The sequence below is a fragment of the Oryzias melastigma genome, linkage group LG16 (genome assembly GCF_002922805.2).
Source record: "Oryzias melastigma strain HK-1 linkage group LG16, ASM292280v2, whole genome shotgun sequence".
Lineage (NCBI taxonomy): Eukaryota > Metazoa > Chordata > Actinopteri > Beloniformes > Adrianichthyidae > Oryzias > Oryzias melastigma.
This window is the reverse complement of record NC_050527.1, coordinates 21,246,876-21,270,922: the sequence shown is the minus strand read 5'-3', so window position 1 is coordinate 21,270,922 and position 24,047 is coordinate 21,246,876. Positions and strand designations below refer to the sequence as shown.

Genomic DNA, 24,047 nt, shown 5'->3' with positions numbered 1-24,047 from the left:
TTTATGTTAAGCGCTTTGTGTTTCGCTGAATGAAAGGCGCTATATAAATTAATAAAGTTTGAGTTTGAGTTTGAGAAACCAGTAGGTGAGGCAGCGGTTGCCCGTGTCTCCCCTGCGCCACACACATAGACTGGAGCTGCAGCTAATCCATGCGTTGTACTGTTTCGGTCTTTTTACCATCATAAGAGACGCTTTGTTATTTACTTCATTTTTATGTTTCTTGCCATCTGTCGTATTACATTGGTGCCAGTTTGTGACTCATTTAGTATTTTTATCAGCTAAAAATACGTTTAGAAATACACTACAGTACGCCTGCCTCAAGGCAGAGGGCGCTGGTGAGCCCAGACAATGTGAAACCACAGCTAAAGAATAATTGAGTTAGTGGTGGAAGGTCAAGTGCAGCTGTCCAGATATTCTTTAAAATTGTTTGCTATCATTTTCTAAATGAAGGTTTATCTGAACTCAGGAATTTGTGGAGACTCGTCACTGGCAGTGATCTTCATTGAGAATTCAGAGAGACTTCTCAAACTGAAGAAAGAGAAACAGGTTATTAATGTGTTTCTTCAGACGGAGCTGCGCACAGACGTCATTTATAAGTAAAAATAAGTCAATAATAAGAATTTCTGTGATTTTATTTCTATGCTATACTTTGTAAATGGAAGAAAAATACTGAAATGTAAGGATGTAATGATTCAAACTCGCCAACATGTTCATTTGATTTCTCATGGCCTGTCCCTAAGTTTAGAAAAATGCAGAGTAGATCACATTTCTTCATGCAGGGTAGCTGTAAGTGTGTGCGTCGCGGACTGGCTGCGTGCTGTTCAGCTATGCTTCCCTCCTGGGAAATTTGCACATCTACTTTGGATATAAAAGTTTCACACAAGTCAGTTCCTCCAGGATTTTGTGATTGCAATTAGAGCAGCCGCTCAGCCAGTGAGGGCGAGTCAAAGAGGGGTGGCGAGGGTGGTTGTGGGTGGTCCCTGCAGGCCATTCAACGCTGCTCATGGTTTTAAGTTAAAAATATTTCCGAAGACTAAAGTTTGGTTCAGTATTATATGTAAAATAAATAGTTGCAATTTCTATTTGTCTGTTCTATTAGATTTAAACTTTTAAAGCACAGTTGGAATCACAGACATGGTTAACAGGTGGAGGAGAGGAGAAACACTCTGACCTTCTGCTCTTCACAAGTAGCAGCCCATAATCGTTTCATAAACTGTTTATAGTTTGTGAACTGACTCCACATTTTGCATGAAAAGTAATTGGCTTCATGCAGATTTGTTTTAGTACACGGGTGTCACAGCATTGTGAGAAACAGAAGAAGAAAGGTTCTGCTTTCAGGTTGGACCCTAGAACCCAGCTCTCTTTTGATGGTTTCAGTCAAAGACTGAGAAAACCTGCTGTTACTGGGACTAATAATAGCAGATACACTCACCCCCCCTGCTGTGGTTGACATGCTGGGAGGCTCACAAAAAAAATCTGACTGCCTGTGATCTCTAAAGCCTCCAGGAAGCAAAACAGAGAAACTAGCATTTCAATCAGCCGAGGCTTTGCAGAAACATTAACCTGCTGGAATGATATTTTTATACAAAATAGGATATAAGATTTTGATATTTTTTTAGATTTTTTTCAAAACACATTGAAGTATTTTTACATAGGGCTGGGTATTGCCAATCATTTCCAGAATCAATTCCAATTCTTAAAAATTCTTTTGATCCACTCAATTCAATTTTGAGTTTACACATTAAGACACACTTGTTCAGAAATGCATTAATAATCTATATATGTTTTGAATATTCTCATATTATTTTAATGCGGTTCACATGCTGTAAAATGTATCAGTGAAATTATAATGTGTTTGTTAATAGCATACAGTGTAACATGGATTCTCAAACAGAGAAGCTCCAATAATTGTTCTGCCTCTCCTGGAGGGCGTTTCAGTTTGACCACTAGGTGACAATCGTGCTACAGCATTACACCTTATTCCAGAAGAAGAAAGTATGAGCAAAAAACGTTTTTTAGAACGTTAAAAAAGGAGTTTATTGAAAAGAGATCGGAAAGTTAAATCCTGTAAGTTTATAAAGATGTTAATTTAGTCAGCAATCGACCGAGCGTTAGCATTCGCCGTCCTATGGGAAATCCCATTATACGTTAGCATCAAGCTAGCAGACTTTAGCTGTATGAGTAAGATCGATTTTTTTATGGATCTACTTTTATGGATCTAATATTGATCTATTCAGTTTAAATAGCTTCAGATTAATTAATCAATTTATCAACCCAGCCCTATTTTTACATAAATATGAATTTGTTTATATGTGTTTTTCTCTGATCTTATTGGTAAATAAATAATCTGATTTCGGAAGTGAAGTATGTGTGAAAATAGCATGATGATTTTAATAATAATAATAATAATAATGGATTGGATTTATCGGCGCTTTTCCAGACGCTCAAAGCGCTTACATTGTATATCCATTATTCATTCACACCTCATTCATACTTGGTGATGGTAAGCTACTATTGTAGCCACAGCTGCCCTGGGGCGTGGCTGACAGAGGCGTGGCTGCCAGTACGCGCCAACGGCCCCTCTGACCATCACCGGAACATTCATACGCATTCAAACACCAGTGGAGCCACACTGGAGGCAAGTAGGGTTAAGTGTCTTGCCCAAGGACACAACGACACTTGGCTGGCGGGAGCCGGAATCGAACCGCCTATCCTTCGATCATTGGCCGACCCGCTCTACCGCCTGAGCCACTGTCACCCTCTAATCACTTTTTAGTGTTACCATGGATCATAATGTTTACCATTGTCAGCAAAATGTGGATAAAAACAAGAACAAAATCCTAATTTCTATGTTGGTGAGAAATCTCTAAAGACCTGGTGTCCACATCCATGATCATCACATTTAGTGTTATATTACCACAACAGTTCATTCTGCTTAGCTAGGCCCGTGTCACCACATGTGTGGAGCTCAAATATTAGCTCGAGTCTTAAGAGGGTAAACATATTTTCACAGCTTTAAGTGCTGCTGTAAACTTCCACTAAGGAATAAAATTATTTATTAAAAGTAAAAAGATTTTTTTTCTTGAAGAGCAAATAGCTCCTTATAGCACAATTTCTAATATACCATTCACAGCTTCAGTTTCATCTTTTACTAAAATGTCTGTAAATTTGATGTTTTCTAGCAAATGTTTTTTTTTCTTATGCCCTCAGCAGAATTATAAGAATTACATAAAAAATGATATCAGATTTGTAAAATTTTAATTTTTTATAGTTTTAACAAAATATATAAAAAAATGATTGCCTTCGTGACCCACTTAAATTACATGAAGATGGAAACTGGCTTTTTAAACGTTTCTGTTCTCTTCAAAGCATCATTAATCTCAATCAAAAATCCTTTTCACAAGCAGCTTTCTGCATTTGCTCAATAATCCAAATTCAAACTAGTTCTCCCAAATTGTCGCTCGCTTTTTCCACCAGGAAATAGCCTGATCCCTTTCTCCACCAGGAAATATTCTGCTCCCTTTCTCCACTATGAAATAGTCTGTTCCCTTTCTTTACCAGGAAATGGTCTGCTCCCTTCATCCACCAGGAAATAGTCTGCTCCATTCATCCACCATAAAACAGTCTGCTCTCTTTCTCCACCTGGAAACATTCTGCTCTCTTTTTCTACCAGGAAATAGTCTGCTTCCTTTCTCTACCAGGAAATAGTCTGCTCTCTTTCTCCTGCCGTTTTCCCAACGTCTGCCTACGTTGTTCTCAGATACGTTCAGATTCGTGCAGATTCTTCCCCAGAAGTTTCTTCACGAAGTTTAAACGCTAAATTGAACGAGCGTTTCTTTACTATCAATAAACTAGCTCAATCCACAGAGAGCCAGTATCTGAACGACTGTGCACGGGCTGGTGGTGGGGGGCACACAAAACAAGTAGATCGCCGCTAGCTTCAAAAAGAAAGGGTTTGTGTCAGCCTGGGGGCGGAGCAGACTCTTCCTGAAATGGGCGGTTCTCATCTTGTGATGTCAGCATGTGAGGACCCGCTCGTTTTCATGGGTATGGGAGGGGCTGCTGCAGGTTTTTAGAGGATTACTCTTAAATGCATGAACGGATCAAAATACCGTTTGGGGGTTCTTTATAGTGAGGAATGAACCGTAAAATGCACTGAAAACCTCAAAAAGTTGAATTTTCATGGTAGGGCCCCTTTAAGTAATTATTAGAAACAAATTATCTTGGATGAAAAACTTATACAAGAATACATAGAAACATTTTTTTTTGTTTTGTTTTTTTAATTTTTAGCTAAAAAAAAAAAAAAAGAAAGAAAACACCAAAAAAGAGTCGACTTTTTTTCAAGCAGTTAATGTTTTGCAGCATAAAACACTTAAAAATTATTTTTTTGCAACAAGATGATGGTGTTTGTATATTAACTGTAAATGTTTCTATGATATATTAATGTTATTTATTCATTATTATTCTTTTAACTACAAACCTAGGTTTTCAAATGTTTACAGAAAAGCAGTCCAAATGGAACTGTTACTTCTTTACTGTTCTCTCTCTGTCTGGGAGCTTACACATTTACAACCAGTAGTTTACACAGAGTGCTCTAATCTCTCCTTATCCCGCGTGTGGGTGGGGGTGTGTTGGTGTGTGTGTTTGTGTGTGTTTGCCGACGTTCCCCTCATTCAAGACTCTTCTGGTTAAAGCAGGTGCAAGCTGGTGACTCAACGTCCCGGCCAGCCCTTCAAACACACCTTTGTTCGGCCTAAATCTCAAACCATCCAGCGCATTATGTAAACAAATGCAGCAGGCCTTTGTTTGTGCTGCACGCACAGATGTCATAAACCCAAACAGACATCCTCTCCGTAGAGACCTGCAGAGACCTTATGACAAGGAGTCCGACTCATTATGTAATAACTGCTGCAGTGATTCTCTTGGAGAAAATTTACATTGGCTTATGCAAGCCCTGCTCACATCACGGGATCTCCAAATGTCTATTTACATCCATTTGCAGCAAATCTATTCATACTCTTTGTTTTCTTTTTCTGTCTTTGCGCTGAGTCAGCTCTGTATTGGACTTGTTTTTCTCGACATTTTGCTGTTAAAACGTGCTCGTAGGGATCACGAGGTCAGCATAGCAGTAATTTCATGTACAGCAGCTGATGGCAGCAGCAGCCAGCTGACAAAAAGAAGGGGGGGGGGGAATAAAGAGCAGCCATTGCTGTGACATCACTAATGCAGTGATGGTCCTTATATAAACTCACTGCACTGTTCGAGAGACACTGTGTGTCCTACTCATGCGTGCAGCGTGCAGAATCCCTCTCACTGATCCTTCATGACTGCTTCAGAGGTGAATGTTACAGGGATTTTCCATCAGAATGTGTGTTTTTGTGTGTCATCAGTTTCCCGCCTCCGTCAGCTGACATCGGTCAGAGTTGATATTTTGATCCGAAGCCCAGAATCCTGTGTAGGATCTCTGACTAATCCCCTAATGTCACTCATCCCACTGTGACCACTCTATCATCGACGTGATGATGATGGGCGGGCCCGATGTATGGGGAACAAGGAAGGGGGCGGTTCTGAGAGGAATGCTCCGGTGTGGAAGATAAAACGCTTAAAGCCAACAGGCACGAGGGCGCTGAGGATTGGGAGTTGGGGGCTTGCCGTGTTTTCTGTTGACAGGAAACAGAAGCCGGTTGCCTTATCCTCCAAGGGGCGTCTGCTCGGATGGTCGGTTGGCTCTAAATCTGTGCAGGGAAGCGGCTAAAGCAAGGGAATCCTATCATTTGCAACACTGCAAAAGTCCAACAGATCGGTCCACCCTCAATGTTTCAATACTTTAATCACACATTTGGTTTTAGTTTAAACTCCCCCATGACAATTATTTCCAGTAGTGTTTTAATTCTGATTATGAAGTTTTTAACCAAAATCCCACAACCTAAATGTCTTTAAAAGCTGTTCTTCATGTTTATCCGAAGCCTTCTTTTCTAAAATTTGCTCCATAAGAAAAATGCCACACATACATGTTAAAAACTCAAAAACAGGATTTTCATCAGAAGGGGACTTTAATGAATCGTCAGTGTTTCAGGGAGCCTTGTTATCAACTATTTCAGCTCAAGATATTGCTGACGTTTGTGTGACGTATTGGGGTAAAGTACCAAAAGCATATATGACACATGAGCTCCAGTTATAACCCAGCTCTTTTTAGCTGCAGGAGTAAGACATTTCAGTGTCTCCTCTTCTTTTCCTCTGTGTCTCTCAAAAGTAGATGTAACCGTTGAGAGCTTCTCTTCTGCACTGCTGTGTGATGGGAGGCAGAGGATGAGAGATCGACTGAAAACGACATTTCATCACTATACAAATCTGAGGAGAACAAAGAAGGATCTGTGGTCACAAAAACATGAGTCAAGACAAAATAACGACATGCTAAGTAACACCAGATTCACATTGCACGCCCAACTCAGAAATGGTCGGCTCCCTTTTTCCACCAGGAAATAGTCTGCTTCCTTTCTTCTCCAGAACATAACCTGCTCCCTTTCTCCACCAGGTAATTGTTTGCCCCCGTTCTTAGATACGTTCAGGATCCATCCCAGCATGTCTTGCAGATTCTTCACCAGAAGTTTCTTCACAAAGTTTGAACGCAAAATTGAACGACCGTTTCTTGGCCATCACTAAACTAGCTCACAACACAGACAGCCAGTGTCAGTAAGACTGTGCACGAGGTGGGGGTGAGGGGCTTGCAAAACAAGTAGCTTCACGGAAAGTGTTAAATGGGAAAGGGTTAGGGGGCGCATGACGGTTAATGGTCCTCACATTCATCCCACAAGAGTCCTGCAGTCAGGTCTGAGAGCATCAAGGCTGGGAGGCTCCCCAGTTGGGATGGGGGTCTAGCGACGTCTGTGAGGGACAAATGTGAGTTGCACCACAGGGTTAATAAAAATATGAATCTGAAGGAAGACACTGAGCGCTCACATACAGCAGAAGCCACACCGTTAGCAGAGAAATGTGCGAGAACACAAACATGTAGACTGCATGCTGTGTGGTGCACCTAAATATTTGTCAAATATCAACATGCCTGTGCTTCCTGTGAGTCTGCACGAAGATAGTGAGAGTGTGGGCTGGAGGTGATTAGCTGACTCTTTGCCACTTTGAAATCTCTCAGGGGGGAAATGAGGCGCCACAATTGAATCCTGGCAGGTAATCCAAGGAAACAGATGGATTTTTGTTATATTTGGCTGCAGATTAGCTACTTCCCGTTGCTCAGAAAAACTTCCAGGTGCCAACTCATGTTTGACAATCTAAATATTAGTTGCTGGTCGAGACATTTGGCTCCGGCGCTGTTGGATCGCCTGCGTTAATGACGGAGTCGTGTGACTTCAATGCTATCTGTGCTTTCTAAGGCCCAGATGTGGTAACTGTCCAACAGTTCCATGCCTCTCCCCACCCCCCACTGCCAGGCCTATCACACCATGCCAGCATGCAACACCCAAAGAGGTTATCACCACTCGGTGTTCAGCTTCTCAGCTCTCTGAAGGGGAGAATGTGAAACAGCATTCCTCCCAACACTTATTGGATAGACTTAAAGAACAGGTGCTTCAATATCCATTCCTCAGTCTTTATAGAAATGTCTATTTTTACTACAATCTCTTTTGTTTGGCCAGAAAAAAATTGCCAAAAATGGCATTTTACTTAGGGCTGGGATGATGAAATCAATTAATCGATTTGAATTGATTTAAGCTTAACAGATCAATAATCAATTTATAAAAATATAGATCATTTTAGTACATAAAGTTAAAGTCCACTGGCTTGATGCTAACGTGTAATGGCATGGCTAATGCTAACGCTCGGTCAGCGTAAACATACATTCTGACATACAATCTTCTAAGGAAATATTTTTGAAAGAAACCATTTATGGTCTAAATCACCTTTTTTTGCTCATTCTTTCTTCTTCTTCTGGAAGAAGTTTTAATGCAATAGTGTGATTGCCACCTAGTATCCAAACTGAAACGTTCTCCAGGAGAAGCAGAACAATGTTTACAATGTTAATGATCTGAACATTTTAGTTAGAACTTCTCCTTTAGAGAATCCATGTAACACTGGATGATATTAACAATCTCATTATTTCACTGATACATTTACAGTATGTGAACTGAATCAGATTGATATATATATTCAAAACCTATAGTAGATTATTAATGTATTTCTAAACAAATGTGTCTAAATGTGTAAACTCAAAATCAAATCAAATTGAAGAATCGAAAGAATCTAAAAAAATCAGAATAGTATAGATTCAGGCTCTTGTGAATCAAATAGTTTCTGGAAATTTTTATCGATACCCCGCTCTAATTTTATGTCACATGTCACATTTTAATTTTCTCTTTAGTGGCTCATTTAAATGTCTTGTGGAGGGATGTGAGAAGACACATTTTCAGACAATAATGCAAATATATGTTTTTTGAGGAAATTAACATAAAGTAGTTTCCTGCGAAGCCTCCTGCTGTCTGACTCTTAATTATTTTTTTGAAGTAACTCTGAGATTTTTGCATCTTCTGTTTAATTATAGATTTTTTTTTTTTTTCCGGAAGGAATTTAGCAATGGGCTGTAAGGTGGAATGGTGGTTCGCCTTAAAGAGAAAAGGCCCTAGTCCTTTCTGTGTAGAGTTCTCCCACAGTCCAAAAACATGCTTGATTGATGATCAACTCGTGACTGATTACCTGGTTCAGGTGTGTCCAGCCAATTAGAACATGCCAGAGAAGGGTATGTTGCAGGAACATGCAGGAATGCAGCCCCCAAAGCCTGGAGTTAACCATCTCTGTTCTGAATAGTCTCTTAGGATTGAATGTAAATGTGTGTAGTTGTTTCATGGCATTAAATAATCCCCCATGATCATATATCAAACTCCACGCACGGAAGGAACATCCCATTACAATCTCCACGCCTGCTCCTCTACTCCTGCACGCTCGTGAAACTTCTTCTTTGCACTTGTGGGAGTGTTCTTACGCTCCGGTGACCTCTGCTGCTCTAGTTCTGCCCCTCGTGGAGGACTTTGCGCTCATGGAACTTATCCTGTGCACTTTTGTTTTATGAGCAAAAAGAAGAAGTTTCGAGAGCGTGGAGAAGAAGTTTCACAGGCGCACAGTAGAAGTTTTACGAGCGTGGAGTAAAGGTTTTACGACCGTGGAGTAAAGGTTTCACGAGCGCGGAGTAAAGGTTTCACAAGTAAAGGTTTCACGAGCGTGGAGTAAAGGTTTTAGGAGTAAAGGTTTCACGAGCGTGGAGTAAAGGTTTTAGGAGCGTGGAGTAAAGGTTTTAGGAGCGTGGAGTAAAGGTTTCAAAACCGTGGAGTAAAAGTTTCACAAGCGCGGAGTAAAGGTTTCACAAGCAACGAGTAAAGGTTTCACGACCGTGGAGTAAAGGTTTTAGGAGCGTGGAGTAAAGGTTTTAGGAGCGTGGAGTAAAGGTTTTACAACCGTGGAGTAAAGGATTCACGACCGTGGAGTAAAGGATTCACGAGCGTGGAGTAAAGGTTTCACGACCGTGGAGTAAAGGTTTCACGAGCGTGGAGTAAAGGTTTCACAAGCAACGAGTAAAGGTTTTAGGAGCGTGGAGTAAAGGTTTCACGAGCGTGGAGTAAAGGTTTTAGGAGCGTGGAGTAAAGGTTTCACGAGCGTAGAGTAAAGGTTTTACGAGCGTGGAGTAAAGGTTTCACGAGCGTGGAGTAAAGGTTTCACGAGCGTGGAGTAAAGGTTTTAGGAGCGTGGAGTAAAGGTTTTAGGAGCGTGGAGTAAAGGTTTCACGAGCGTGGAGTAAAGGTTTTACGAGCGTGGAGTAAAGGTTTCACGAGTAAAGGTTTCAGAAGGGCGGAGAAGAAGTTTCACAAGCACGGAGAGGAGGTTGCTTGAGTATGCAGGACTAGAGGAACGGCGTGGAGACTGGAGACTGTCCTGCGGTCGTGGAATGTTCCTTGCGCGCGTGGAGTCTGATAAATGCTCGTGGGAGAGTGTTGGTGGAAATTTAATACCATATGGGTTGTCCCTCTGCGGGTCTGTGAGTTACTGGCTAACTGTTCCAGGTGTGCCCGACTGCAACTGGGCAAGCTCCAATGATCACCTGATCCTGAACAAGATTGAGTAGATTCAAAAGATGAATGAACTTTCTGAAGGTTTTGACTCACCTGACAGACCCTCTCATCATCTGAGCACACTGACCACTGCTGGACTGCGAATGACATACATAGCTGGTGTTTCCCCTCTGAGCCGGATTAATGGTGATGTAATTATCATCCAGTCTTTAGAGGACACAGAAGGGCCTGCAGGGTCACTGATCGGCTGCATCCCAGATTTTAGCACTGCAGTGTTGAAGCTAGTTTGAAAAAGGATGTAAAAAATCCCTCCCATGAAGATTGTGGGGCTTTTTTGTGTGCTTTTAACATCTTCTTGGGGCATTTTTCTGAGTTTTTTTTATTTAAATTGTGGTAAATCAGGAGCAGACAAAAAAATTTTGTTTGAAAAAGAGAATATTTATGACAAAACGCTGGGCGGGCCACATGCTTCCCGCTCTGAGATTTCAGCAACAGGTGAGGGAAGGGGGCGGGGTTCCTCTGCACCAACGGTTCTGCCTACATCTCACAGCTAAATTTCTAGTGAACTCCTGCCACTCTGTAGAAACTATGTTCTAGAAAGTGACACAGATTTCATTGATTTTGGTTAAAAACTCCATAATCATAACTAAAAGACCACTTAAAATAGGAAAAAAAAGATGATCAGAGTGGGACTTTAAGGTCGTCTGGATTACCAATTAATCCTTTTGATACTTCGATTGAAAAACATTTAACTATTGTTAATTTTTATTGGTATTAATGTTATCGTCTATACTAATTTAGAGAATAATAAATTAAGAGAGAGAGATGATGAGAACAAAAAGTCAGGCAGTGACAGCTGCTTGTCTGCATGAGGATTTTTGTCTGTATTTCACAATCCTCAGTTTTGCTCTGTTGCTTTGTTTAAGCCTTTGTTTTGGTTCCATTTCTTTAGGTAAAGTTATTGATGTTTTCTTCCCGCCGCTTACTGTTTCTGCTTTTCTATCTGTTCAGTTTCAGTTCAGTCTCAGTTTTTTGCCTCTTCCAGTGAAAGCGATGTCAGTGTGTGATGCCCTCTACAGGAAAAAGAAGGAAAATAAAACACTTTTAGTTGGAAACTGCAGTTCTTTTTGACTTTGTCTTTTACTGATACTTTCTGTCTTAAGAATTTAACTTTTCATAACATTAAACTTAGAGGTGTCTAATAAGCCTAAACTGCAGGGGTTTACTTACAACTGTCCTAGTTTCTGTTTCTTTTGCCTTTGTAAAGTTTAAAGAACATCATAAATCAACTGGTTCTCAGCTTGTTATGACGAGAAAGTCATGTTGGAATGAATGGGATTATTTTTGGCTTCCTTTACACTCTCAAATGAAGGTTTTTTTAAACAACTGGCAAAGAAGTCAGATTAGTGATAGGCAACTCCCGTCCTCGAGGGCCGCTGTGTCTGCATGATATCCAAGACCTACTCGTGACTGGTTCAGGTGTATCCAGCCAATCAGAACATGCCAGACCAGGTAATGTTGGAAAACATGCAGGAATTCGGCCCTCGAGGCCTGGAATTAATGTCAAGTTTCCTCTTCTCTTGCCCTCTTGTTTTAGTCTTCTTTATTGTAGACTGCAACTTGTGTTGTGCAGTTGTGGTGAAGCATGGAGGTGGTATTATCATGAAATCATGTCAAAAGAAAATCATGTAAAAAATTCTAAGCAAAATCTGAAGAGTGATAGTTACTTTGTTTTCTAAGGTGAGGTTAGAACGAGAGAATTGAAGCTTGAGGAGGCTGCAGGTTCATGAGAAGTGTTAAAACAGCTCTAAATGGAGGGAATTCATAAGCAAACTGCAGTGGAGATTTTTAAAGTTTTCTTCACAAATTTCAAGCTACAACCAGAAATGTTAAACATTCTGTTAGATGGATTGTCAACAGGTGATTTTGCACATACTTCCTGAAGAACTTTGGACAAAAGTTATCATTATAACAAGAAATATGCACTTGGTATCAAAAACACTTGGTCTTGTGTAAGCACACCATGACATGGATCTCTACAGCTAACATGTGACTAGATCACATTAGATTTATTAGGGACATCTTGCCAATACTTGCCTTAATGCTTGGTAACATCGATTCAACAAGGTACTGGAAACATTCCTCAGAGTTTGGTCCATATTGACATGATAGCATCAAACAGTTGCTGCAGATTAGTCGGCTGAACATCCCACAGCAGAAGTGGAGACTCACCAGATCAGACAATGTTTTTCCAATCTTCTATTGTTCAGTTTGGTGATTCTGTGTGAGTTGTGGGATCAGTTTCCTGTTCTTAGCAGACAGGAATGATACCCGGTGTGTTCCTCTGCTGCTGTAGCCCATTGACCTCCTGGATGGACGTGTTGTGTTGTGGTGGAAAAATGACTGAAGTCCAAATGAGGAGCAAACGATTCTTAGTTCAACACAAGTGTTTAATAAGCAGTAATAAAGAATGTTCGCTGATCAAACAAAAAAAAGACATTTTCTAGTGAAAGTTCTAACAATGTGAAGAAGGAACTGGTGTTTTATCGGCTGATTCAGACGTCATCACAGGAAGATGTTGCATTACAGATTCGGTTCCCAGCGCAGGGCAGCAGCTGTTATCCGGGTACTCCCTTCATGAGAAGACGGTTCCTTTCCCTGGCATAAAAAGATCACAGAGCACAAACTCATTTCTTGACTGCAGCATGTCTGAAGTGAATTAATTAATGCTTGTATAAATCACATATTTCCCCCTCAGTGTGTTCAGAGATGTTCTTCTGCAGATCTCGGTTGTAACCAGTGGTTATTTGAGTTCCTGTTGTCTTTCTATCAACTGGAATCAGTCTGTTCATGCTCCTCTGACCTCAGGAGTCAACAGAACTTCTGCTCATGGGATATTTTCTCTTATTCTGACCATTCTCTGTAAACCCTAGAATTAGTTGTGGGTGGAAATCCTTCCCATTTCCTTCAGACCAGAACAAAAGCAGACAATTCATCCTGTCCACTAGAGAGCGCTGTGACATAACATAAATTCAGACCTTGGGTTAAAACCTACTGATCCACAAGAGGGAGAGTAACTAAAAAGGAATTTTTGCAAAGTAGTACATCCAATCTAACAAGAAATTTCTTCAGAGTTTTGAAAGTGAGATAAAATCGAGACTGCATTGCTGATGGATCTGGAGAGAGTTGTTTGGTGGGGATTCAGAGTGCAGGTTTTTGATGGAAAACAGAGCCTGCGTCTGCCCTGCAGGCCCCTGAAGCAGCCAGGATACCGAATACGTCACACGTGACATTTTACACTCACTCATTTTACCGCGCCATGTCAGATAATACACAGCACACACAAGGATGACACACACACGCACATTCACTAATGCATAGGCGAGTGCGCTCACACACACAAGCGCTCTGCCCGGCAGCTGTCCAGGCAGGCAGCAGGCTTGATCAGATAAATATGAGGCTTGTAATGCGACCACAGAGACGGTGCTGATGGGATCAATAAAGAAAGGCGCTGCAGGTCATCGGGAGAACACAGAGAGAGGATAAATATGGACTGGCTCATTGGAAAACAGAGCAGCGAGACTCATGGGTACACAGGACTCTATCTTCACTCGTGTGCTCTCACACCTTTGTGACACAGACGGATTTCCTGCTCTGCTGTCCTTCTTTTTCCGTTTCAATCCCGTCACTTGTTTGCCTGTTTTCCGCAGCTGAATTGGATATGATGGAATGTTGTTTGAGGAGCGTGTCTAGTTTTAGTTTATTTATCACTCTCTTCTGTGGCCTCTGTCCAGTTTTTAAATAAGACACCAACTCCTGAAATACAAGATTTTCTTTTTATTTGTTGGACCTGTACGTTGATGAAGAACTACTAAAATATAATCTGACACAGCTATTTAATTTGTGACAATATATTTAAAAATAACTGTGGTGTTTGAGTTTCTGGTGGAAGATTCAAGCCTGAAATGTGTCGTAAACTTTTGTTACTTATCTCCAAGACTCACTCTGAGCGAGGTGAGGTCAGGAGCTTTGGTGTTGGGTTGCATGGATGCAAGTGAGATCCAGCACGGTCACGTGGCTGCTAGTGTTTGTGCATGCTTGACTGACTGTTTCTGCACTTTTTACCTTTTCAAGAAAATAATGAATGGCAACAAGTGCTATCTTGTAGGGGTGCCACGATTTGTCAACTAATCAAAGACTAATAGACTATTAAAATAGTCAACGACTAATTTAATAGTCTATTAGTTGTTACTTTATATTATATGGAGTTAGAGTGTAGTAAAGTTAAAAGTTATAATGGCATTCTGCTAGTTTTATGGCCTATTTTGGCATTTATTAAGGTTTTTGAGGCTATTTTGGAGTTTAGCTAATATTTCAACTGCATGCTAGCTATTTTGGCTAATTTAGTCTTTTGTGTTGTTGTTTTTTTAGGCTATTTTGGAGTTTAGCCAATATTTTTGCTGCATTCTAGCCGTTTTCGCTAATTTAGGCTTTTTCAGTTTTTAGGCTATTTTGGAGTTTAGCTAATATTTCAGCTACATGCTAGCTATTAAGGCTAGTTTCAGCTTTTTTGTTGTTTTGTTGTGTGGCTATTTTGGAGTTTAGCTAATATTTCAGCTGCTTGCTAGCTATTTTGGCAAATTTAGGTTTTTGTGTTTTTTTTTTTTTGCTATTTTGGAGTTTAGCTAATCTTTTAGCTCCATGCTAGCTGTTTTGGATGACTTAGGCTTTTTTTTTTGTTTTTTAAGCTAATTTGGCATTTAGCTAATATATTCAGCTATCAACTTCAGCTATAAATTTTAGCATCTTCAGCGGCCCATTTCCGCTTAAAGCATTCACACTAGCTTTATAGCAGGTAATGTTATAAATCTAGTTTTTAGTTAATTTAAAGCTAATGATTGTTAAGATTTGTGCTTTACATCCAGTTTGCCCATGACATGTTTAGTCGTCTAATCGGAAAAAAATAATCTGTGATTAGTCGACTAATAAAATAATCGTTTGTGGCAGCACTACTATCTTGTTTTGTTTGTCTTTCGTAGTTTTCATATAGGTATCTGAATTTCATAGAGAGTTTGACGCTATTATGAAGCTTTTAGATGCATATCAAACATGTAAACACTGTCTCACTGATTAATCGATTTCTGTTTGCCATCTGACATTGTCTAAAGATGTATTCACACCTCACCTGTTTATCTCAGACTGGAGATTGTCTCTCAGATTGTTTGGTTCTTTTTGGTGGGTGGGTGTGAGAGCTCCAAATTAAAATGAGGATCATATTTCACCGCCAACATGTGAACGCTGATGTGGTTCACTACAGCAGTGGTCCCCAACCTTTTCCAAGCCACCGACCAGTTTAAATGAGACAATATTTTCACAGACCGGTCCAAACACGGCCGACGTTGACATTTTTAAGCTTCCAGTTTTGTGGGAAAAAAATCAAAACAAAATGCATCTGAAAGAAATTTTGTTTAACAAAAAGTCTAAAATTATCAGTAGATATTTTTCATGTAGATGATGAATATTCAATGAAACAAAATTGTTAATTTGTAGAAGTTGTTTCTGATTTGAAACAATTCCAAAAAGTAAAAATTACATAATTTTTTTTCCCCCTTAATGCCTTTTTAACTTTTGATCCAGACTCCTATTATCTTACAGGGCAAAAAGATGGATCATATTTTGTCCTCGCATGAATCAACATTCATTGGGTATTTTTTTCAACACAAGGAGCATTTTTTGTGCTAAAGTTTTCTTGCTGTAGGAGAATTCTCAAATATCCCTTTCACAAGTTTCTACAATTAAACAACTTTATTGCGTGAATGCTTCAAAACGTTCACACTATAGTGATTCTCCTGCTCCTTTTTGTACATATTTCGGCTCGTTAAAACTCAGTCACACTTTCAGCGATTTCAGCAATCTTAATATCAAAATGTTCAGCTCGTTCAGAACATTACTGCTTGTACTTTTGGTATGCATAAACTTGATAGCTTTTGAAATATTGAAGAAAAATGCTTCACAGAAAGTGAATGAAAATTTTTAGATGTTTTTCAAAAACTTTGAGACCATTGTTAACAGTAATTTTTGAATAATTTAGTAATGAGCTGTTATGTTAGCATTATTCTAGCTTGTTTTGGTAATTTGGCATCTACTGAGGTTTTTTATGCTAATTTTATCTAATATTTTAGCAACATGCCAACATTTTTTTGGCTAATTTGTTACTACTAAGGTTGTTAGGCTACTTTTAGGTTTAGCCAAGAACGGGCTAACACTTTTAGGTAATTTGTATCTACTGAGGTTTGCTAGGCTACTTTTGAGTTTAACTAATATTTTAGCAAAAGGCTAACGTTTTTGACTTATTTTACTGAGAATTTTAAGGCTTTTTGTAGTCGAGTTCAAATTTTAGCAATGCACTTTTTAGGGTAATTTGGCATCAACTAAGGTTTTTAGGGATAGTTTGCAGTTTAGCTCATATTTAACCAACACACTACATGTTTTGGAAAATTGACATGCACAGAGGATTTTTAAGCAAACTTACTAACAATTAATCAGAAACTTAGGCCACCTTCAGTGGTCTTTCATAGTTCTTTAATGAAATCTCCTGTCTTTTAGCAAATTTAGTATTTTGCAAATAGCTTTTGCATTTTCAGCGAATCCCAACAGCAATTAGAGTAAACTACATCAGCATTTTTTGCAACCAGATTTAGCAAAAAGCCTTCACAATAGCATTATCACAGGTAATGCAACTTTTCAGCTTGGTAGAATCTTTATTCTCCGTAAAATATTTCCGGCTGGTTTGAACCTTGTGATGACGGTGTTCTCTTTAACGTCAGTGGATCGAGGCCAACAACCCGACGCTAGCTTCAGCTACGTCTGATTTTTAAGATAAATGAACCAAAATAAAATTACTCACCTGTTGTAAAAGCGGTATTTTCCAAATATAACATAAATCCACCCGGTCTCCAACTTTATTATCTGCATGTGTGAAACAGCTGAAAGTCTGTCGCCGTTTTTTAGATACAACTACATGCTACATGAAAACAATTAATCCGTATGTCGAGGAAGACTCCTACTTTTGTCTGTAAACTGCAGTTTTATTGTTGTTTGAAGTCAAAGGTTCTTTTTTGGTTTCCTCAGTTTCTCTTTTCGTCCCAAATAAACTTTCCATATACGTTTAATTGTTTGTTTTTTGTTGTTAGCTTTGGGGTACTAGCTTAGCAATCACATTAGCTAAGCTGGTAAAGTCACGTGACCAACATGGATGTGAAGAATATTCTGAAGCTTTTTAAAAAATAAAACTTTGTTCAGGATCAGAAAACGAAATGAAATTAATCTTTTTTTTCTGTCTGCACCCAGTACTATGTGACCCACGGACCGGTGCCGGTCCACAGCCCAGGGGTTAGGGATCACTGCATTACAGTGTGAATGCTGACAGACAATTTCAGTAAATCAAGCAGTATCTAAAGAAGCACAAATAAGCTAAAAGATGTCTTGATGGTAATCCAGTGAGGAAGTAAATTCAGAGACATTTTCTATTTGTTTTAGACAGCAAACCCGCCGCCCAAACTGATCCAAGAGTGTAATGTGGAAGCAGATGAAGCCAAAGGAAGTTGTAAAATTTTTACCATTCTCCTCCCAATCCCACTGAGTCAGCTGGACTATTCTGGTCTGAAAGCTCCCTCTGGGTCCAGTGTCACTGGGCTGTGACTGTTGGTGACGAACTATCCCAAGACGTTTGTGAGGGCTTTTCATTTCCACGTGTGAGTTGCGGAGCCTGACTCATGTTCCATGAACTGAACAAAAACACATTTATTTAACAAATCTTCTACAACTGTCTGCTGACAGAGAATTTGACAACTTTTAAAATCGGTCGGTTAATAATTGGAGACAAAGGTGGGAATATGCTAGTATTCTAGATGCACATGAGAATGATGCAGCCCATGAAACATTTGTTAAAGTGCTATTCTATGTGAATGAACACTAAAAATACATTTTTTTGAGTGGTTTAAAGGCAAGGCCCTGACTGTCAAATCTTTGACTCCAATCAATCACAATTTCGATATGCAGTTTGTTAAAAAGTTTTCTCACTTTTTCTGCATTGCATTAAAACATGAATGAAAACTTTACAAGATATTTGTGGATTTATTTCATATTTTCCACAGACTCTTGGACAAATTGTGTTATTGAAGTCAGTAAGTTGTCACTTTGACACATATTTGAGAAACCACAGATCAATGAAACGCAATCGAAAATATTTGATGCCTTCAATGCATGAATGTAAGTGCTTCAGTTCATCAAGTATCTACTAAAATAAAAGAGAATGAAGTGAAAATTTAAAGAAATTAGTGAAAATATATCAAAAGTATTATTCTGCAGATTCAAAGCAATGTATGGTTAAATGGAAAATTAAACACAAATTTATAAAATGTTTTAGTTTAATCTTTTTTGTATTTTTAACTTTTCAAAGTTTACTTTTGAACAAGTTATCTGGATAACGTGTATGAAACAACAACAGTGAAATCAAAGTGTTTCAGCTAAAATGCCACTTTAGTTTCCTTTCCTAAGTTATTTTTTGTGTGTTTGCAAATCTACTGTAATAATTCCACAGAAGCCACTTTTGAACCTGAGCAATTTATAGAAATGGAAGTGATGTTGCCCATCTTCCCTTCAGTTAACGGCCGTACCATCCTTTTCTTTAGTCTTTCAGAGTAAACTGTATCCATATATGATCACATATTACCTTTGGAACACTAAAAAGCAAATTATTTGTGAAGTATTAGTTATTTTGGGGAAAATACTGGCAATAATAAATATGATTTTGACTTTTGCGTATTTTGCTAAAGGAAGTTGTCTTAAATTAAGCCAGAAATTAGCTAGAAATTAGCTAGAAATTCAACTTTTTTATTCAACCCTTTTACACTGGAGCTCCACTGTTTATGTTGTTTGACCTACTGTAACTTTTCATGTGTTCATACAATGATTTCTTCAGAATCTATTGGAATTGTCATGTTAACGCTTGAAAAGTTACTGTTCGCTAAAGATTTTGTGTTTAAGCGTCACCGGCGACGCCTCAGGTGTTAAAGGGTTAATCAATCAAGAGACTGAAGATAGTCTGTTATTCATGTTGTGTTTGTTTGTTTTTTTATTCGACAAACACATCCATATACACTGTTTTATTTATGTATTTTAGGGTCAAAGAAGAACCAAAGCCTCAGCCAGCACAGTAAGTAAACTGCATTACCCAACGTGCACTGGGCTTTAATACTTCTTCCTGGCAGTGAGTGCTGTGTGCTTCATGTGGCTTCCCCCCTCTCTGGTAGTAAATTGAAATGAGCCGCATTGAGGTCATGGAAGGAAGGTCTGAAAATCTGCTGACAGAACAGCAGCTGTCAGAGATGAGTGCACGCATTCATTCAGCTGTAAAACGACTGGGTTCCATGACATCAACGTCCCTCGCTTCGTCTTCATACCAACTTGAATGATGTAGAATGTTCTTGTCCCTGGTTTTTACCTGGCTGGCTAGCTTCCGGTGGTGTATCTACTGCTCTCTGATCAACTTGAGGGGTTGATGCACCTGCCTTGATCCGATCAGTCAGTCTGACAACAACCTGCAATTTCTCTGAACAACGGGCTAAAATGAAACGACGTCTTTGTCATCCTCAGCTGGGCATTCAGTGCAATTTTCATTTCAACTGGCTGCAAAGCTTCTGAGTTTTTAGCTTTTCTACTTTGGGGTTTCAGCTTATGTAAATTACACCTTTTTTTTAAAGTTTTTTCGGCAAAATTAGTGTTTGGCAAATACCTTAGCATTATGCTAGGTGTTTTGGAAAAATAGGACTTTTTTAAGTTCTTTAGGCAAAACTGAAGTTTAGCTAGTATTTTTAGCATTAGCATTTTCATAAAATTAGACTTTTTAAAAGTTCTTTAGGCAAATTTGGAGTTAAGCTAATGTCTTAGCATTATGCTACCTGTTTTGCCAAAATTAGACTTTTTTAGTTCTTTAGGCAAAATTGGGGATTAGCTAATATTTTAGCTTTATGCTAAAAGTTTTGTCACAATTAGGCTTTATAAAGTTTTTTAGACAAAATTTGAGTTTAGCTGATATTTTGGCTTTATGCTAGCTATTTTGTCACAATTGTACTTTTTTAAAGTTTTTTTAGGCAATACTAGAGTTTAGTAAATATTTTACCTTTATGCTAGCTGTTTTAGCAAAATTACCTTTTTTAATTTATTTTGGCAAATTTGGAGTTTTGGTAATATTTTAGCATATATTTTAGGTGTTTTGTCAAAATTAGAATTTTTAAAATTTGTCTAGGCAAAATTGAAGTTTAGCTAATATTTTAGCATTATGCTAACTGTTTTGTCAAAATGACCTTTTTTGATTTATTTTGGCAAAATTAGAGTTTGACAAATACTTTAGCATCATGCTAGCTGTTTTGGAAAAATAGGACTTTTTTAAGTTCTTTAGGCAAAATTAGAGTTTAGCTAGTATTTTAGCATTATGCTAGCTGTTTTGATCAAATTTGACTTTTTTAAGTTCTTTAGGCAAAATTAGAGTTTAGCTAGTATTTTAGCATTATGCTAGCTGTTTTGATAAAATTTGACTTTTTTAAGTTCTTTAGGCCAAATTAGAGTTTAGCTAATATTTTAGCATTATGCTAGCTGTTTGGTCAAAATTTGAATTTTTAAAAGTTCTTTAGGCAAAATTGAAGTTTAGCTAATATTTTAGCATTATGCTAGCTGTTTTGTCAAAACTAGAATTTTTTAACGTTCTTTTGGCAAAATTAGAGTTTAGTTAATATTTTAAGTTCATGCTAGCTGTAGTCTACTTTGGGGTTTGAGCTTGTATCTTCTCTCTTCCTGGCTTTGTTTCCAACACTGTCTGTAGTGATGTTGCAGTGGTTGCTGCTCTGCCTGTGTCCCGGCCTTTTCCTCTCTTTGCTCTGGTTGTAGTGAATGCTCCTGCTATCAGTCTCTCCTTAGAACTGACCCGCCTTCCAAAATCTCCTCGAAGCTCAAAATGTATTCTCCCATAACGCCACATTTTTCGGTCACCGCTTTGCTTATTTGAACAGGTGGTTTAGTGGGATCACTGAGCTGGTAAATAATGTTCTTCAGCCCCAGCAAAAGCCCCAAAATGACAAGGAGCCAGAGGCAGACACGTAAGTAATGGCACCTCCTCCCAGCAGGAACACAGATGCAGCAGAAGCAGCTGGGTGCACAGCCAGTTTGACCCCTTTGACCAAAGAGTCTGTTATGTAATGTGTTAGAGGCTGGCTAAAGGACCACAATGCATTTCTGGTGTACGAGTGATTAAGACTTCAACCAGCCACTAAGGCAAACGCCTCGCTGACTCTGGTTCTGCTGGAGGTTTCATCCTGTTTACACATTTATAGGGATTAGTTTCTTTCTTCAGAAGATGGACTGCATGCTCAGTATGCTGGATTACACTAAAAATGGTTCCATTTGTTCTAGGATTCTCTCATACTGTAAATGTCGACCAATATTAGAGCTATCTGGTCATTTAGATCCAGATTCCAGCTCAGACGAGGAAATCAAAGACGTTCATGGATCTATTGGTCTGGGGCAGGGAGGTTGTGGGCAGCCCAGCATGTTTTCTACCTCACAAATACAATGTTTTTCAAACAACATTTTTTTTTATCTGCTCCCGATTCACAAAAATTTGAATAAAAAACACTCAGAAATACAATTTTAATTTGGAGTTTAGGTAATATTTTAGCTACACGCTAGCTGTTTTGACTAATTTAGGCTTTTTTTAAAAAAAAAATTAGGTTCTTTGGGAGTTTAGGTAATATTTCAACCCATTGCTAGCCTTTTGGCTAATTTAGGCTTTTTTAAGTTTTGGGCTATTTTGGAGTTAGGCTAATATTTCAGTTACATTCTAGCTATTTTGGCTAATTTAGGATTTTTTTTTTAGTTTGTTTTAGAATTAATTTTCTTCATCACCATCACAAAAATGCTACAAGAACAGATTAAAAACACTATTTTCATCTGAGTGGATCTTTAGTTAAGGTAATGTGTTTTTTTAATGATCTGGATGGAACAGAGCTATCACAATCTAGTGTTATTTCACATAAATTGGTCCATTTGAGTCAGAAATAATGGTTGTGTTTAGGTTTGGGTCTTAGCTTTCTCTGTGTGGTGCCCTGAACAGACGCTGGCTGTGAACTGGGGCTTCATAAATTAACAGAGTTTAAATGAAGGTTGGCACTGCTGCCGCCGATCAAGATTCTGGTATGAATCCTGGCTGGAGACTGACTGTAGAGTTTGTGGTCAAAAGATTCATTAATTTCATCTTCCAAAAACATTGAAAATAAGTGAATTAATACATTTTAAAAAGTGTGGCTGTGTGCATGTCTGAAACAAAATCTGTTGTTACCTGGTGTAAAAAAAAAAACTTTTACATTGTGAACAAAAAGTATAATCTTTTTTATGTTAACCCTTTAACACTGGAGCACTAGTATTTATATTCTTTGATTTACAATAACTTTCCAACCGTTAACACGATAGTTTCAGCAGATTGTGAAGGAGAAACGCAGCGTGAGCGAGTTACAGTATGTTAAAGGTTTTGTGTTTAAGCGTCACCGACGACACCTCAGGTGTTAAAGGGTTAATATTTACTGGACGTCAGTTTGCAAAAAAATTATTTTTTTAAAACGGTAACATGAAAGGATCGATTTCTTAACATTTCTAAGAGTTCAAAAAAAGTTCTCAGCAGTGAAATGATCTGATCAATATTCTCAGAAGAGAATTGAATAATTGAGTACCCATAGTTCATAGCAGCAGAGGATCTCTACTTCTTGTAGAGATCTGTAGTTTGCCGATGTTCCAAGAAAAAGGCTCACGTTTCAGGTGAGCTGCCAGGTAAAAGAGCTCAGATATGATAGTGTGGACAATGAGCTGCGTATGATAAAGAGCCGTCATGAATAAGCATTTTTACCCGTATTGTTCTGGTCAGCTTCTATTGCTTTGCAGCATTCACACTAAGCGTCATGCTAGCTGTTTGGTCAAAATAAGACTTTTTTAAAGTTCTCTAGGCAAAATTTGAGTTTAGCTAATATTTTAGCTTTATGCTAGCTGTTTTGTCAGAGTGAGACTGTTTTTTAAGTTTTTTTAGGCACATTTGGAGCTTAGCCATTTTTTGTTTGGTTTGTCAAAATTTCTTTTTTTAAGTTATTTTGGTAAAATTTGATTTTTGCTAATATTTTGCATGATGCACGCTGTTTTGGCAAAATTAGATTTTTAAAGTTATTTTGGAAAATTTAAGTTTAGCTAATGTTTTAGCTTTATGCTAGCTGTTTTGTCAAAATAAGACTGTTTTAAGTTCTTTTGGCAAAGTTAGAGTTTAGCTAATATTTTAGCTTTATGCTGCTTTGTCAAAATTACTTTTTCAAGTTAATTTGACAAAATTTGATTTTACTAATGTTTCAGCTTTGTGCTAGCTGTTTTGGCAAAATTAGACTTTTTTTTAAGTTCGTTACACAAAATTGGAGTTTAGCTAATATTTCCGCTTCAAGCTAGCTGTTTTTGCGAAACTAAACTTTTTTTAAGTTTGTCAGGCAAATTTTGAGTGTAGCTAATATTTTAGCCTTAAACTAGCTGTTTTGTTGAAATTTGACCTTTTTTAAGTTCTTCAGGCACATTTGGAGTTTAGCAAATATTTTAGCACTGTGGTGCTGTTTTGGCAAAATCAGACATTTTTCTAGTTTTTTGGCAAACTTTAAGACCCGGCGATTTCAGCTATCAGCTTGAGCATTTTAGCCATCTGTTTCAGCATTTTTTAGCTATTAGTTCTGACATTCTCAGCTTGCTCCATTCACATTTCCATTATCGGAGTAACTAGTTCAGTTTTGCAAAATAATAGTTTATGGTTTCAAGGAAAAAACAAACATTTAAAAAAGTGGAAAAAGCAAAGGAAATGAACGATATCAGCAGCCTATAGTGTGTTTACACATGAACTGG

General features: G+C 38.4%; 1 protein-coding gene across 19 annotated transcripts in view; it reads left to right on the top strand.

Moving 5' to 3' along the window:
- The window catches only part of rims2a (regulating synaptic membrane exocytosis 2a), a 206,111-nt gene that overhangs the window by 12,945 nt on the left and 169,119 nt on the right, over nt 1–24,047 (top strand). For 11 of the 19 annotated variants that reach the window (XM_036216117.1, XM_036216120.1, XM_024267958.2 and 8 more), the window contains exons 3-4: nt 19,255–19,287; nt 21,140–21,226. The exons of the other annotated variants lie outside the window; for them this stretch is intronic. In XM_036216117.1, coding sequence (XP_036072010.1) covers nt 19,255–19,287; nt 21,140–21,226 — 120 coding nt within the window. The remainder of the gene's footprint in view (nt 1–19,254; nt 19,288–21,139; nt 21,227–24,047) is intronic. 19 annotated transcript variants of the gene reach the window in all.